The 13,703-nt window shown below is 35.3% G+C and overlaps 1 protein-coding gene across 1 annotated transcript in view; it reads left to right on the top strand.

Annotated features, from left to right (window-relative positions):
* LOC127854601 (putative leucine-rich repeat-containing protein DDB_G0290503) overlaps positions 1-12,574 on the top strand; it is a 98,497-nt gene extending 85,923 nt beyond the window's left edge. The window contains exons 2-6 of the mRNA XM_052389665.1: positions 5,314-5,886; positions 6,484-6,825; positions 11,356-11,517; positions 12,031-12,047; positions 12,425-12,574. Of these exons, the coding sequence (XP_052245625.1) occupies positions 5,314-5,886; positions 6,484-6,825; positions 11,356-11,517; positions 12,031-12,047; positions 12,425-12,574 (1,244 nt within the window). The remainder of the gene's footprint in view (positions 1-5,313; positions 5,887-6,483; positions 6,826-11,355; positions 11,518-12,030; positions 12,048-12,424) is intronic.
* The last annotated feature ends 1,129 nt before the right edge of the window (positions 12,575-13,703 follow it).

Below are 13,703 nucleotides of genomic sequence, written 5' to 3'. Positions count from 1 at the left end.
GTTAAGAATACATAAACCACGATCCAGTTTTGGCGAGGGCTTAAATAGTATGTGATGAGATATAAACTGATCGCAATAAACACTTATTAACTAGTTCTATAAAACCACAACATACTGTGTCTTTATTTTAAAGATAGAAGAAAGAAAATACACAAACTAGCAAGAAAAGTATTAATCATGTCAAGAAAACCAACAATATGACGTCATTTGAATGCGCGTGTTGTTTTATTAAACGGTGTGTTAATAAAGCTAAATTAAGTTGTATTCAAAGACAGTGTGATTAGATGTAGTAACTCAATATGGATGGAATTGACATTTAAATAACATACATCTTCTATAAACCTATTATAGTAACGTGTTTTTAAATCCACAGGCATGATCAAACATTAAAATAAAAATGAGCCGCGCTCTGTGAAAAGGGAGTTTAATGCACGTGCGTAAAGTGTCGTCCCAGATTAGCCTGTGCAGTTCGCACAGGCTAATCAGGGACGACACTTTCCGCATAAAGTTGATTTTTTTTCGAAAAAGAAACTTTCTTGAAACAAAAAATATCATAAAAGCGGAAAGTGTCGTCCCTAATGAGCCTGTGCGGACTGCACAGTCTAATCTGGGACGACACTTTACGCACATGCATTAAACACCATTTTCACAGAGCATGGCTCAAATGTATCTGAATGCTCTCTTAACTTGTGTTGAGGTGATGGTGCACAATTAATTGAGACAAATCTAAAACCTGATTTCTTTTAAATACGTGTGTGTGTGCAAATATGAATCAGTGTTTTCAAGTTGGACTTCATTCAACATGCCTGTGTTGTATCCATCAACAAAATTCAGAAGTTTTATATTTTTGACTTCTTCTTGCACCATCCAGTATCAGGAATACATGTGCATACAAACCATGAAAAAAACGCATAGACGAATAATTCAATTAAGTTTAACACACACTTTATCTCTTCAACCCTTTAAGCGCTGGAACTGAATTTTAAAGGCCTTTGCAAACAGTTTGGATCCAGATGAGACGCCATAGAATAATACGCATTAGTACAATAAACAAATAAGAGTTTGCAATAATTTCCGATTTACAACGATTTCGACGTTATAACGAAAACAAAAGGACAAATGTGTGTTGTAAGATGATTAACTCTTATTTGTTTATTGTACTTATACGTATTATATTGGGTAGCTGTGGCATTTCAATAGTTTTACTCTTGTAAAATCGGCAGAAGTATTTTCTTGTAGTTTATGTTAGAAAGTAGCCGTTTGTGGTCATTTTTCGTCACGAGGCAACCTTTCCCAACAAAATGGTACATAGTTTACGAAAATCGACCGCCATTTAGGCATTTAATCGCTGAAAATGTTGATGAAGGCGATTTTTCTGTGTCAAGAGATACCTTTTTTGTTAATATATATTGTTATATCAGGAAAAAAATAAGAACTTTTTTTTCTTGTCAATATGATAAAAAATGTTGTTTTTATGACAAATTGATAGTGTTAAAGTGACTTGGCCACGCGTCCAACACCTGTGGTATAACACAGCAGAGAAACAACAAGTTGCCTGTCATTGGTTAAATGCCTGACATAACTGAAGGCTCGATCAACAAGCAAGATATGATATTTTATAAAGAATATTTTACCATTTTGATTATGTTTGCTTAAAATTCAGCATTTAATCGATGCTTGTATGTTAATGCTATGTTTGGTTTTGCACAATCTATAGAAGGCATTGTGATGGCATTTTGGATGTGTTTATGTACGAAAACAAAAAAAATGGACCGTGTTCTGTGGCTAAATTAGGCACGACACTTTCCGCTTTTATGATATTTTGCGTTTCAAGAAAGTCTCTTTTTAGCAAAAATCAAGTTTAGGCGGAAAGTGTCGTCCCTGATTAACGTGTGCGGACTGCACAAGATAATATGGGACGACAGTTTACGCACATGCATTAAACCCCCTTTTCACAGAGCGCGGCTAAAATGGAAGTAGTATTTGCTCGACCACGTTTTTACGGGCTGCTTAACATAGAATCAAATTTCTCATACTATGGTGGGGCCAATTTGTAGTCGCAAACGGATTATAGACAATATATTAAAACAGTTGTGTAATTCACGCGTCGATTATTATTAATAATAAGTTGTTGCTGTTTGTGGAATCAGTAAAGTGGGAAAGATAATTAATAATTTAAATGACACACTGTTTGTACGTTCTTTTTAATTATTTTAATTACAGTAAAACTGGAGACACTTTTTTGATAATATGTATACACTTATTTAAACTGAAATAATCAATACTGTGAAACCATTTTTATTCGCCAAGTAATAATTTTCGTCTATTTCGTCAGTGGACTGAGTAACGAATTTAAGATCCTAACGAATAATTATGTCCATTATTACATTAAAATTAAGACTGAATTACCGTAGGCATGTGCATTTAAATTCAATGTAATCCATATATACATATTTCGTCTGTTTCGCCGTCAAAATAAATTTGACAAAAAGGAGGCACATAACACAGTGTACTTAACTGACACTTGACATTGCTGTAAAACGCGGACGCAGTTAAGCTGTATCGAATGCGTTGACTGTATTTAGGCAGAATAGTAATGATTAGCGCTAATTGTTAATGTTCAACTTTATCCCCAATTGTGTGCAGTGTGTTTTTCAAGGGTGTTGACTAATTGGCAACTTGCTTCGTGTTTCAAACACTCGTTGAATGTTTTTCGGGCTCGATTTGTCATTGTCGGCTCGGGTACTACTTAAATGTACCACGGATACTCTTAGGTATACTTAAATGTACCCCGGGTACGGAAAAAATACGGAAAAGTACCCGGACATTTCAACGCTCAATTGGTCGTTGTCGGCTTCTTTCAAATTAACTATGTTCATATTTATGTCAATAGTTTGTCAAATGGCCCCTATATTATCGAAATTTCTGCTCAACAAGCATGTTCAGAAAGATTTTGTTCAAAGAGTATTTAGTTTCGTATGCCTTAGCGCGTTTTACGACATCGGATTTTAGGCGGGAATAAAAATCGGGTACAGTCTAAATTTTCCGGGCAGACAATGACCAATCGAGCTTTATTCCGTCCCGCTAATCCGCTAATCATAAAAATGAATTTATCAATGGCATACACTGATAATGGCAGATAAATATCACATTATACCATAACAATATTGAATTGGCATGTTTCAAATAGGACTCCCAAGTGTCCTCCCTTTTTGCCACCATTATTTGTCGCAACCGACAAGGACCTGTCACTATTTTCACTAATAGGCAGCGCGTGCTTAATATAGAAGCACGTGTAAAATAATATCAATAATAGTCGTATATGTAATAACCATTTTCGCTTAATAGTGTATTTCAAACAGAAAATATGATAATACTAGAAACATGAACGTTTACCTATTACTGAGCTTTGGTTAAGGCGTACAAAATTGTCTGTTTCCACTACAAATCTGACCGTTTGTTTGCCTATCCTAAACTCGTTTTTGGTATTCCACGTTTAGTTTTGCTACAACTAATTGTACGTTCGTTTCAAATGTCAAGCATCTCGTTGTTTTCAACAATAATTATATGAATTGGAGGTCTTACATTGGACCAAAGCATGCGAATCAAGTGCCACACTTAAGTTTGAATGACATAAATCCGGCTTGTAACAGCGTAAAAACACTTGTTGTCGGAATCATTAAATAGCAAGTTCTTACAGTACTTCCTGCTTGAGCTGGGTTTAAATCAATGTTTGCATAGTACGGGCTATGAGCGTTTGTATTATAATCAACACATTTGTTCGATCGTTTCAGAACAAATTAACGGATATCAGTGTTTACTTAACTTAAAAATCTGTGCCAGAACTCAATTCGTTGATATAAAGGCGCCATGTTGGGAAACATCGGAAATGTCGTCTGCTTCATCATCGTCCTCATGACGTCACACCACGTTACCGAACAGGCGCATGACGTGGCACAGTTGAGCAAAAGGCTGACGATCCTCAAGAATTCCGTTGATGACGATATCGGCGACATCCGGCTCGAGATCATGGATCTGAAGATGATTGTCGAGCAGATTGGAGTCGGTCAGAGGAACGCTAGCGATGGATCCATTATTGGTAAGGAGATTACAGAAGAGAACTATAAATAATAGATTAAGCTTATAGAACTTATTTAAATGACACGTTATTCATTGCCACGGTGCCTATGCCACGTGACTTCTTCGGATCTGTGTTGGGAGAATAAAGCGCGACCCAGTTAACATTTTTAAGGATCTCTTTTTAAATATTTCACCATTTTAATGGGATAAAGTGGAGAGCCCGCTCAATAGTAAGAGTTTTCTATAGGTATCATGATCTTTTTAAACAAATAAGTATGTTTTCAGTTAAGTGCCACCTCGCGTTTGAACGGTTAGAAAAATGTCGGATCAGTGTGGGGACTTCATATTACAAACGCGCGGTTGCACTTTACTGAAAAATATTTATTTGTTTAAAAAGATCATGATACCTATAGAAAACTCTCACGAATTAGCGGGCTCTTCACTTTATCCCATAAAATATGGTGAAATATTTAAAAACAGATCCTTAAACATTTGAATTTGGTCGCGCTTTATTCTCTCAACACAGATCCGAAAAAGTCACGTTATATAGGCACCGTGTTGTTTGCCAGCGTCTTGTTTTATCAAAGACCTTAAGATAAATTTTAAGTTCCAATTGAGTTGTGTAGCTTAAAAATATAAACATGTGTGAGGAACTGGCCAGATATACATCAGAGGATAATACAGAATATACGGTTCACGAACTTATTACCTTACCTCAAGTACTTTGTCGTATGATGGTTTATATGAAGTGGTCCAAAAGAGTTCCAAATCCTCACCTTCAGTTATAATGATTCGTCAATTAGTCTGAAACTCAAACTGTATCTTAAACATAATATGTTATGATATAGAAACACAAAAATGCCTGGCATTTGGTTGATAAGACAGAGATTAATATTGGTGGATGACAAAATTTTACCGTCAGAAAAAAACAATCTCAACTAATCTCAAAATTAGGCTAGTACATTTGATAGCGTAAGTTCATGAAAGAATACATATAACTATGAGGACATCTAGTTTTAAAGGACGCGGATTGACCGGGATTGATCAGATGCAAATTAAAGCATCGAACCGAGATTGAAAAAGATCGAAATAAAGCTGCTATTATATTAACTTAATCTAATAAAGTTCATGAAAGAATATATACATTTAAGATATAGTTGCCTCATTATAAAGCTGACGCATAGAATTAAGTCAAGTTAAGAGTTGTTGTTTTTTTCTATATTTTATCGATAGGCCATCGAATGACAGATATTAATCAAAGGGAGATTACAGATCTCAAGAATAAGTTGAATGCACATGAAAGCCGACTGAACAGATTATTTAGTGCTGTCAGCGAAATTCAAGTGGACAATTCGGCACTTAAAAGTAAAGTCAACCAATTGGTCGTAGAGAAAGAGGATAAAGCAAATGCTGAACTTCTCAGGTTGAACGCAGGGATTGAAACAAATTTTGACGATAAATTCAACGCTCTTCAAAAGAAGTTTGAAGAAACCGCAGCTGTTATGATGAAAGGTTACAAGGACCTTAAGACGCACGTGTTCGATCAAACAAATACCCTTTCCCAGTCCATGATCTCCGAACAAAACAAACTGAGTATAAAGATTGACAAGGCAATCGTTCGACTGGATGGTGAAGTGAACAAACTCGAAGTCAACGCATTGGTCGAGAAAAATGAAAGAAACGAATTGATGAAGAACTTTAAAGCTGAACTTCTCCAGTTGAACGCAGGCGTTGAAACGAAATGCGACGACAGAGTCAACACTCTTCAAAAGAAGCTTAATGAAACCGCAGCGCTGAATATGGCAGGTTACAAAGATCTGGAGACGCGAATATCCGTTCAAATGAATAACTTTTCCCAGTCGCTGATCTCCGAACAAAACAAATTGAGTACAAATATTGAAAAGGCCGATGCAAAGATCGTTCGACTGGCCAGAAAAGTGAACAAACTCCAAGTCAACGCATTGGTCGAGAAAAATGAAAGAAACGAATTGATGAAGAACTTTAAAGTTGAACTTCTCCAGTTGAACGCAGGCGTTGAAACGAAATTGGAAGACAGAGTCAACACTCTTCAAAAGAAGCTTAATGAAACCGCAGCGCTGAATATGGCAGGTAACAAAGATCTGGAGACGCGAATATCCGATCAAATGAATAACTTTTCACAGTCGCTGATCTCCGAAAAAAACAAACTGAGTATAAAGATTGACAAGGCAATCGTTCGAGTGGATGGTGAAGTGAACAAACTCCAAGTCAACGCATTGGTCGAGAAAAATGAAAGAAACGAATTGATGAAGAACTTTAAAGTTGAACTTCTCCAGTTGAACACAGGCGTTGAAACGAAATTGGACGACAGAGTCAACACTCTTCAAAAGAAGCTTAATGAAACCGCAGCGCTGAATATGGCAGGTAACAAAGATCTGGAGACGCGAATATCGGATCAAATGAATATCTTTTCACAGTCGCTGATCTCCGAACAAAACAAACTGAGTATAAAGATTGACAAGGCAATCGTTCGAGTGGATGGTGAAGTGAACAAACTCCAAGTCAACGCATTGGTCGAGAAAAATGAAAGAAACGAATTGATCAAGAACTTAAAAGCTGAACTTCTCCAGTTGAACGCAGGCGTTAATAAGAAATGCGACGACAGAGTCAACGCTCTTCAAAACAATTTGAGTGCGAGGATTGACAAGGCAGATGCTTATATAGTAAAACTGGACGCTTCGATAAAAGACCTGAAAACACATATTGGTAAGTGCATCACGGGCCAGTAGGTTTATTACTTTGCTGTTAACGAACAATCATATACTTACAAAAATATGACCTTTAACAATTATAGACACTGAACATAAAATAACCGCACACAATTAACAACATTTATGAAACAAGCATTTCACACAAAATCATTCGCATACATTAAATGAAAGAAGTTTATATGCATGACTTATGATTTTCAATGATTAATTAAAAATAGCTACAGAAGGTTAATCATAGTTTCATCCGACAGATTACTCGCTACGGGCTCCCACAAGTAAGGAAGAGTCTTATCCACAACCTGGATTCATTACCAGGCTTTCACAGCTTAGTGTAGAACGTGATTTAACTAAACGGTGCAAATAATTTGGGTTATATAATAGAGGTAATACAATGAATTAATTAATGTATTTGAACAAGAAAGGAAGTTTCATTTATAAGAATAATTATGAGGAAAGACTTATTGACATACCGAGGAAATTCCAAATGTTTTTTCTTCAAATCAGAGAGGTATTGCATGTAGAAGGGGCCCTAGAACCAATTCTACGTACAATTATCCTCCTCCTCCTCCTCCTCCTTCTCCTCCCCCTCCTCCTCCTCCTCCTCCTAATCATCATCATCATCATCATCATCATCATCATCATCATCATCATCATCATCATCATCATCATCATCATCATCATCATCATCATCATCATCATCATCATCATCATCATCATCATCATCATCATCATCATCATCATCATCGTAATCATCATCAATATCACAGGCTGTGGGTTTGATGTGTGCTATTAATATAACTGGGAGTGATTTATATATTTTATCATATGAATAGATTTTGCGATAAATATGTCAAGGTCACCGGTTGATGTCGTATAAAACTGAGTTTAACACACTTACAGAACTACATTTAACAGTCATGTAGGACAAACCACATTTACTTACCAATATGTATCTTTTCTCAAGCATTAACATATTTAAACAAAGTATCGAATGGTGTTGGTTAAAAACCATTGAGTTTGAGTAATCGCAAGCATAGATAGAAAACCTATAGTTGTGTTTTCTCGTGGGATGGTCAATAAATATAGGTTTATTAGTGATTATTGCAGTGCTTTTGTACACCGTCTGCATTTATTTCATTGACGCTCAACATGTAACATATGTAGGTAAAGATTTACAAAACTTATAAAACAATATCTATTACATCTTAGCCGACTTCAGATAGACGCCATGTGTGGTAATAATCTATGTATATTGAAGAAAAGGCTTGTTTACACTAGCATAAGCATGGATTACCCAACCTTCATAAAACTTGTTAAAACATTAATCCAAACCTGGTCCTTAATTTATTTCCTTGCACTACTAAATCACAATTATTTACAAAATCCTTATATCCAATTGCTGTATTATCAACAGCAGTACAACAGTTACCATTTCGGGGCTGCGATGGACTTGTTGCATAAGGGCTCCAGAAAAACAAACACGTTTTACCGTATACGCTTGTGTTAGCGGTGTTTCAACGTTTCTTGTAATATCATAAAAGTATGATTCATTTTCTCAAAACAGAATAAACGAAAAAATGCATTTTTGATAAAGCTATTGTAATTTAACTGAAAGCAGTTAGTTTAATTTAATTGTTTACACTAAGAGTTCAACTATGTGCAAACATGTGACCTATTCATTAACAAATACTTATAGTTATACTTGTATGTGTATGTTCGTTTGAATTTGTGTACAACTTTCCTTGTATGTTTTTATTTGTTAAGCAAATACCTTCTGCTTAAAACCGTTGCCTGTCTTGCAACATTCTCAGATGGGGGATTGGAAAGGAGAGTATATGATCGTGTGATTTTACTGGAATTTGAATTTTGTGGGTCTTGAGACAAATCTTCCCCAGGAAAATAAACAAAATAAAAACGTTTCTTACTTATCGTGTGGTGAGTCACCACATTTTAGCGCTACAGGAATCATTTTTGCCCAATCTTAAAACAACATGAGCGTAATGTTTATCTGGACAATATCTAAACCAAGATCTTGTTTGAGTCAATTGGGTCACAATGTCTATTAAAAACAGCTAGTTATCACTCCAGAAGCAAAATTTTTGACTAAATCTTGATGAAACTTTGTGAGAATATTTTTATGGATGTTAAAAGTCACGTGGTCAAATTTAAGAAAAAATTGTGCTATTCAATAAGCTTAATTGTTAGTCTTTACGAAACTTCATCATAAAATATATTTAAGCAATATCTGTGCCAAGTTCAAATCTGGGTAACTTGTGGCCAAAATTGAACTTTGGGACAACTCTTAGAAACACTGTGCTACCAATGTAAACATATCGGGGTTAGGGTTAGGAGGAAACACTGTGCTACCAATGTAAACATATCGGGGTTAGGGTTAGAAACACTGTGCTACCAATGTAAACATATCGGGGTTAGGGTTAGAAACACTGTGCTACCAATGTAAACATATCGGGGTTAGGGTTAGGAGGAAACACTGTGCTACCAATGTAAACATATCGGGGTTAGGGTTATGGTTAGAAACACTGTGCTACCAATGTAAACATATCGGGGTTAGAAACACTGTGCTACCAATGTAAACATATCGGGGTTAGAAACACTGTGCTACCAATGTAAACATATCGGGGTTAGGGTTAGGAGTTTAATTACATTTTAATAAAATTAAGCATGAATTTCAATTTTGACATTGTCTAGGCCCAACATTGAATCTTGGTTAACTGGGATGAAAAATCAGGTCACTTATTTAAACCTCGCTAACCACATGTATGACTTAATTTTGATGAAACTTTGTCAGAGTTTATTCTGGCAAAATAATAGACGAAGTTCAATCAGTGACAAGTGGGGTAAACAACTAGATCACCTGTCATCGACAATTGGTGTACCTTGTGCTCATGTGAGCGCTTTTAGCCATCATGTTCATCTTGTCTAGTGATTTAATCTTTTCTGCACAAAATATCAGGAACTGATAACTTTAAGTTGATTAAACTAAATATTCATTATGCTTGTAGGGTGGAATTATAGTTTAATCTTCTTAAATCATGTTGTATGAAGTCATTGATTTTTGTTATAATAGGACATTTTAATAAATGTGCAAAATCATGGGAAGTTATACGCATAAATCAATGACATTTATGTACATAAGTCAGACAAGTGCTGCACGGGTTATTGTGGGTCGTTAAAGTTTGTAAACAAAATGGCCATGATGGCCATGAATAGCTCCACCTGAATTATCATGGTGACACTAGCTCGATCTTAGCTAGGAAATGTGAAGTTGTTTCTATGTACTAAAAGAAAGATTTTATAATCCCAGTAAGGCCCAATTTTTACCACATGATAATTACTTTTAATGCAGCTTTGTTACCAATTCAGTACCAAGTATTTTGCCCACACATTCAATAAATATATTAGAAGATCAATAAATGATGTTACTTATCAAATATCAAACCTGTGAAACCTCTGTATTTAGAGGAACATATTTTGTAAAGTATAGATGTAAGGAATACAAGCAACCTTAATTGCGGGGCCATTTTTGACCCATTCGAACAACTTGGTCGAAGGCCATTATACGATGTTAGATAACAAAACCAAAACACTGAGCCTTTAGGTTTCAGAGGAGATTTTTAAGTGTAAACTTTCAAGATCTATTTCACCTCTGGTGACTACATTTACAGCAGACTGGAAGGTCTTTAAAAAAAAAACTTAACAGGGTCATCCAATGATCATTCCTGTGATATTTCATGCAAATCTACACATATGTTTATGATCACATTGCGTTTCTAGCAAACGGTTTACGAAGGACAAAATGACGAGCAAAAACAAGGCCGGACGTAGGAAATACCTCCACAATAATATTTCACCGTTAGCACTTTTACTATGGTACTATATGAAAAAATAATTATTACAAGACCGAAGACTTCACGTGTAGCAAGAAGACATTGTATGAAAACAAGCTAAAAATAGTTATTCATTTATAAAATTGCTGCATAAGTTATTGCGCTTAGCTTGGTATGGTTAACGAACCATCATATATTCGAAATGTTTAATGCATGCCCGAAGGTTTTTATTTGATGTAACACTATACAGGAATTTCCTTTATCGCGCAACATGTATTCACGCAACATATGTAACATAACCCCTGCCCCCCCCCCCCCCCGAACAAATCTTATAAATAAAAGTATAGAGTATATATCGCGGATTGATTACGATTATTCAACACCTTTTCGTTGAGCGTAGATCAAGTAATTCATACATAAAAGAAATACCAAAAAACAGAGGAAACTCAAATTATTTAATAGATTTATTGAAAAAAGACTCCTAAGTGAACATTTACCCTTAACTTTAAATTAATCCATAAATATAAGCTACAATATGCATGTATTGATGTACACGACAAAACAAAATCGTTTATTAAAGCTTGATATATAACTAAACTCATTATCCATAGTAGAAGAACATGTTAAACAAGTTTACATTTTATTATACAAATTACTTTACAACTTCTTTTTTAAAGGGAAGCTACCATTCTCAGCCAACGGGTACCTCGTGAAGAGGATATTCGGAAGTGACCTAAGAAAGCACATCGAAATCGGGTCCAGGGTCGTGCGTGGTACAGACTGGGATCGTGGTGACACGGTATATTGCGCGCGCTGGATGACTACATTTTTCATGAATCGTATTTTGACATCTTAAACGAGATCTAAGTAGTAAAAGCATACTTCTAATGTTTAAACACTCAAACCACAACACCCACTCTTCTGATTATGTTTGTTTGTAAAGATCTCTTTAAGAATCGTATACTCCCATTTTTAACCTATCTATAGCACGAGTGATTTGTGCTCATTCGTCATAATGGTCTGTTCGGCGTTATAACACGCGAACTTCATTCAATATGAATTGTATTTCGTATGCACATTTTCTCGATAGTTGACCCTTAACAAACATGGAAAACTGAATAATAGAATGAATTTTATACCTGCTTCCATCGACCAGCAGCTCCAATATCTAGCTTGAGGTTTTGGACGTTAGAGTGGTTGTTGATATTTTTGTAGATGACATTATATTTACGGTTTTGATGTGTGTGCTTTTTAGTGTATTTGCGTTTGCATGCGTTCACATTTATCTTTAGTTACATTTTTATCCAGGGCAGTTTGTCGTTGTTTCAATAAGTGTAGTTGGTATGTTTTAGAAAGCATTTTCTCGAAAGTAATTGTAATCATACCTACATTATTCGCATGGTATTTAAGTACCACAATGGCTATCCAAAATAGTCATGGTAATACGTCGTTTAAATTAAAAATATTAATAAAAATATCTCGACAAAATAGTTACGTAAGGCGTAACATAATGACGCCAGCTGAAATCTTAAATTAGATTTAATCCATAAATAATGCACACGTACAAACTGCTGTGTATCCTGGCTCTACATACTTAAGTTGAAAATATCAAGTTTCTGCTAGGTTAAATTCCTGAATAGTAACGTACTTGAAGGAAAGGAAACCCGCACACACTCCCTGTTGAGATAATACAATTATAACATCATACTGATCTGAACATGCGTTTGCTTTTATTTCATTCCATAGGACGGCGGGGGTCCGGGCACCGTGACTGATGTAGACTCGGTGAACGGCAGGGTGTGGGTCGAGTGGGACATGTACAGGGGCGTTGGCCGCGTTCAACGCATGGGCTCCGAAGGCAAATACGATCTGTTTATATTGACGGATGGACAATAACTGTCCATGTTAGCCACTAAATATGTACTTAGCGCACGTATTTAGCGAGTTGTTTATATATATTTTATATCTGATAAATCCGTTGATTGAACCGCAAAACGTTGTCGCTTAAACGGAAATACATTTACCTATGCTTTATTAAGAATGATTTATCACACCTGGTCAAGCAATTGTTAAACAACATCAAACATTTGTCGAGTGAGGAATTACCACTGAGAGCACTCATTCTCACAATTTTGTATCAAAAAGGATTATTGGTAAATACTTTAAGATTTTTTTCACAAGCATTTGGCACATTTTGTAGTTGCAAATAATATTACAGCAAGTAACGTCCGCAGATTAGATAAAGAACGAGCACGGACTTATAATGTAATCATGATTGTACACACATTAAGAGCATTCATTCTCACAATTTTGTATCAAACAGTATTTATTATTGGTAAATGCTTTAAGTTTTTTTCACAAGCATTTGAAACATTTTATAGTTGCAAACAATATTACAGCAAATAAAGCCAGCAGCTGAGATAAACAACGAGCACGGATTGATAATGTCATCATGACTTGTACACACATTAAACACAAACTTAAACTTAATTAAAGCTAATTACTTTTTCTAAAAATAAAACAATGTGAAAACGATAATGTAAACATGTTAATGTACTGTGATTTATATTAAGTGTGGCTCTTTGAACGCCTTTCAAAAAATTTGAACGCCGGTCCGCACTGTAACCCAAAAACCTTCATCATGCAATTCATTCAATACTTCATTCCTGTGCTAATCTACGGTTGATTTTTAAATTGATAGCAATGTAATGTATTGCTTAAAGCGTTGTATCACATATTTCAATGTTCTTACCTATCCATTTATATTATCATAAGCATTAAATATCGTTTAACTAATATAAGCTTGTTGATCTGTGTACAATAGGGATATAAAAAACGGAAGCCAAGATAAAACTATGTCTTGTTACATATTCTTTTACAATTTTACAAACACAATTTCAGATTTTGCAACGGTGTTTATTGCAGTTTAACACATACACTATATACCAGCAGTGCAACATTTTATTTCAGAACAATACCATTGTCCAATAAAGCAAATTACACAAACATTAAACAATTTCGACGG

This window comes from Dreissena polymorpha, chromosome 13, assembly GCF_020536995.1.
Source record: "Dreissena polymorpha isolate Duluth1 chromosome 13, UMN_Dpol_1.0, whole genome shotgun sequence".
In the NCBI taxonomy this organism is placed as follows: Eukaryota; Metazoa; Mollusca; class Bivalvia; order Myida; family Dreissenidae; genus Dreissena; species Dreissena polymorpha.
This window is presented reverse-complemented; position numbering and strand designations above follow the sequence as displayed.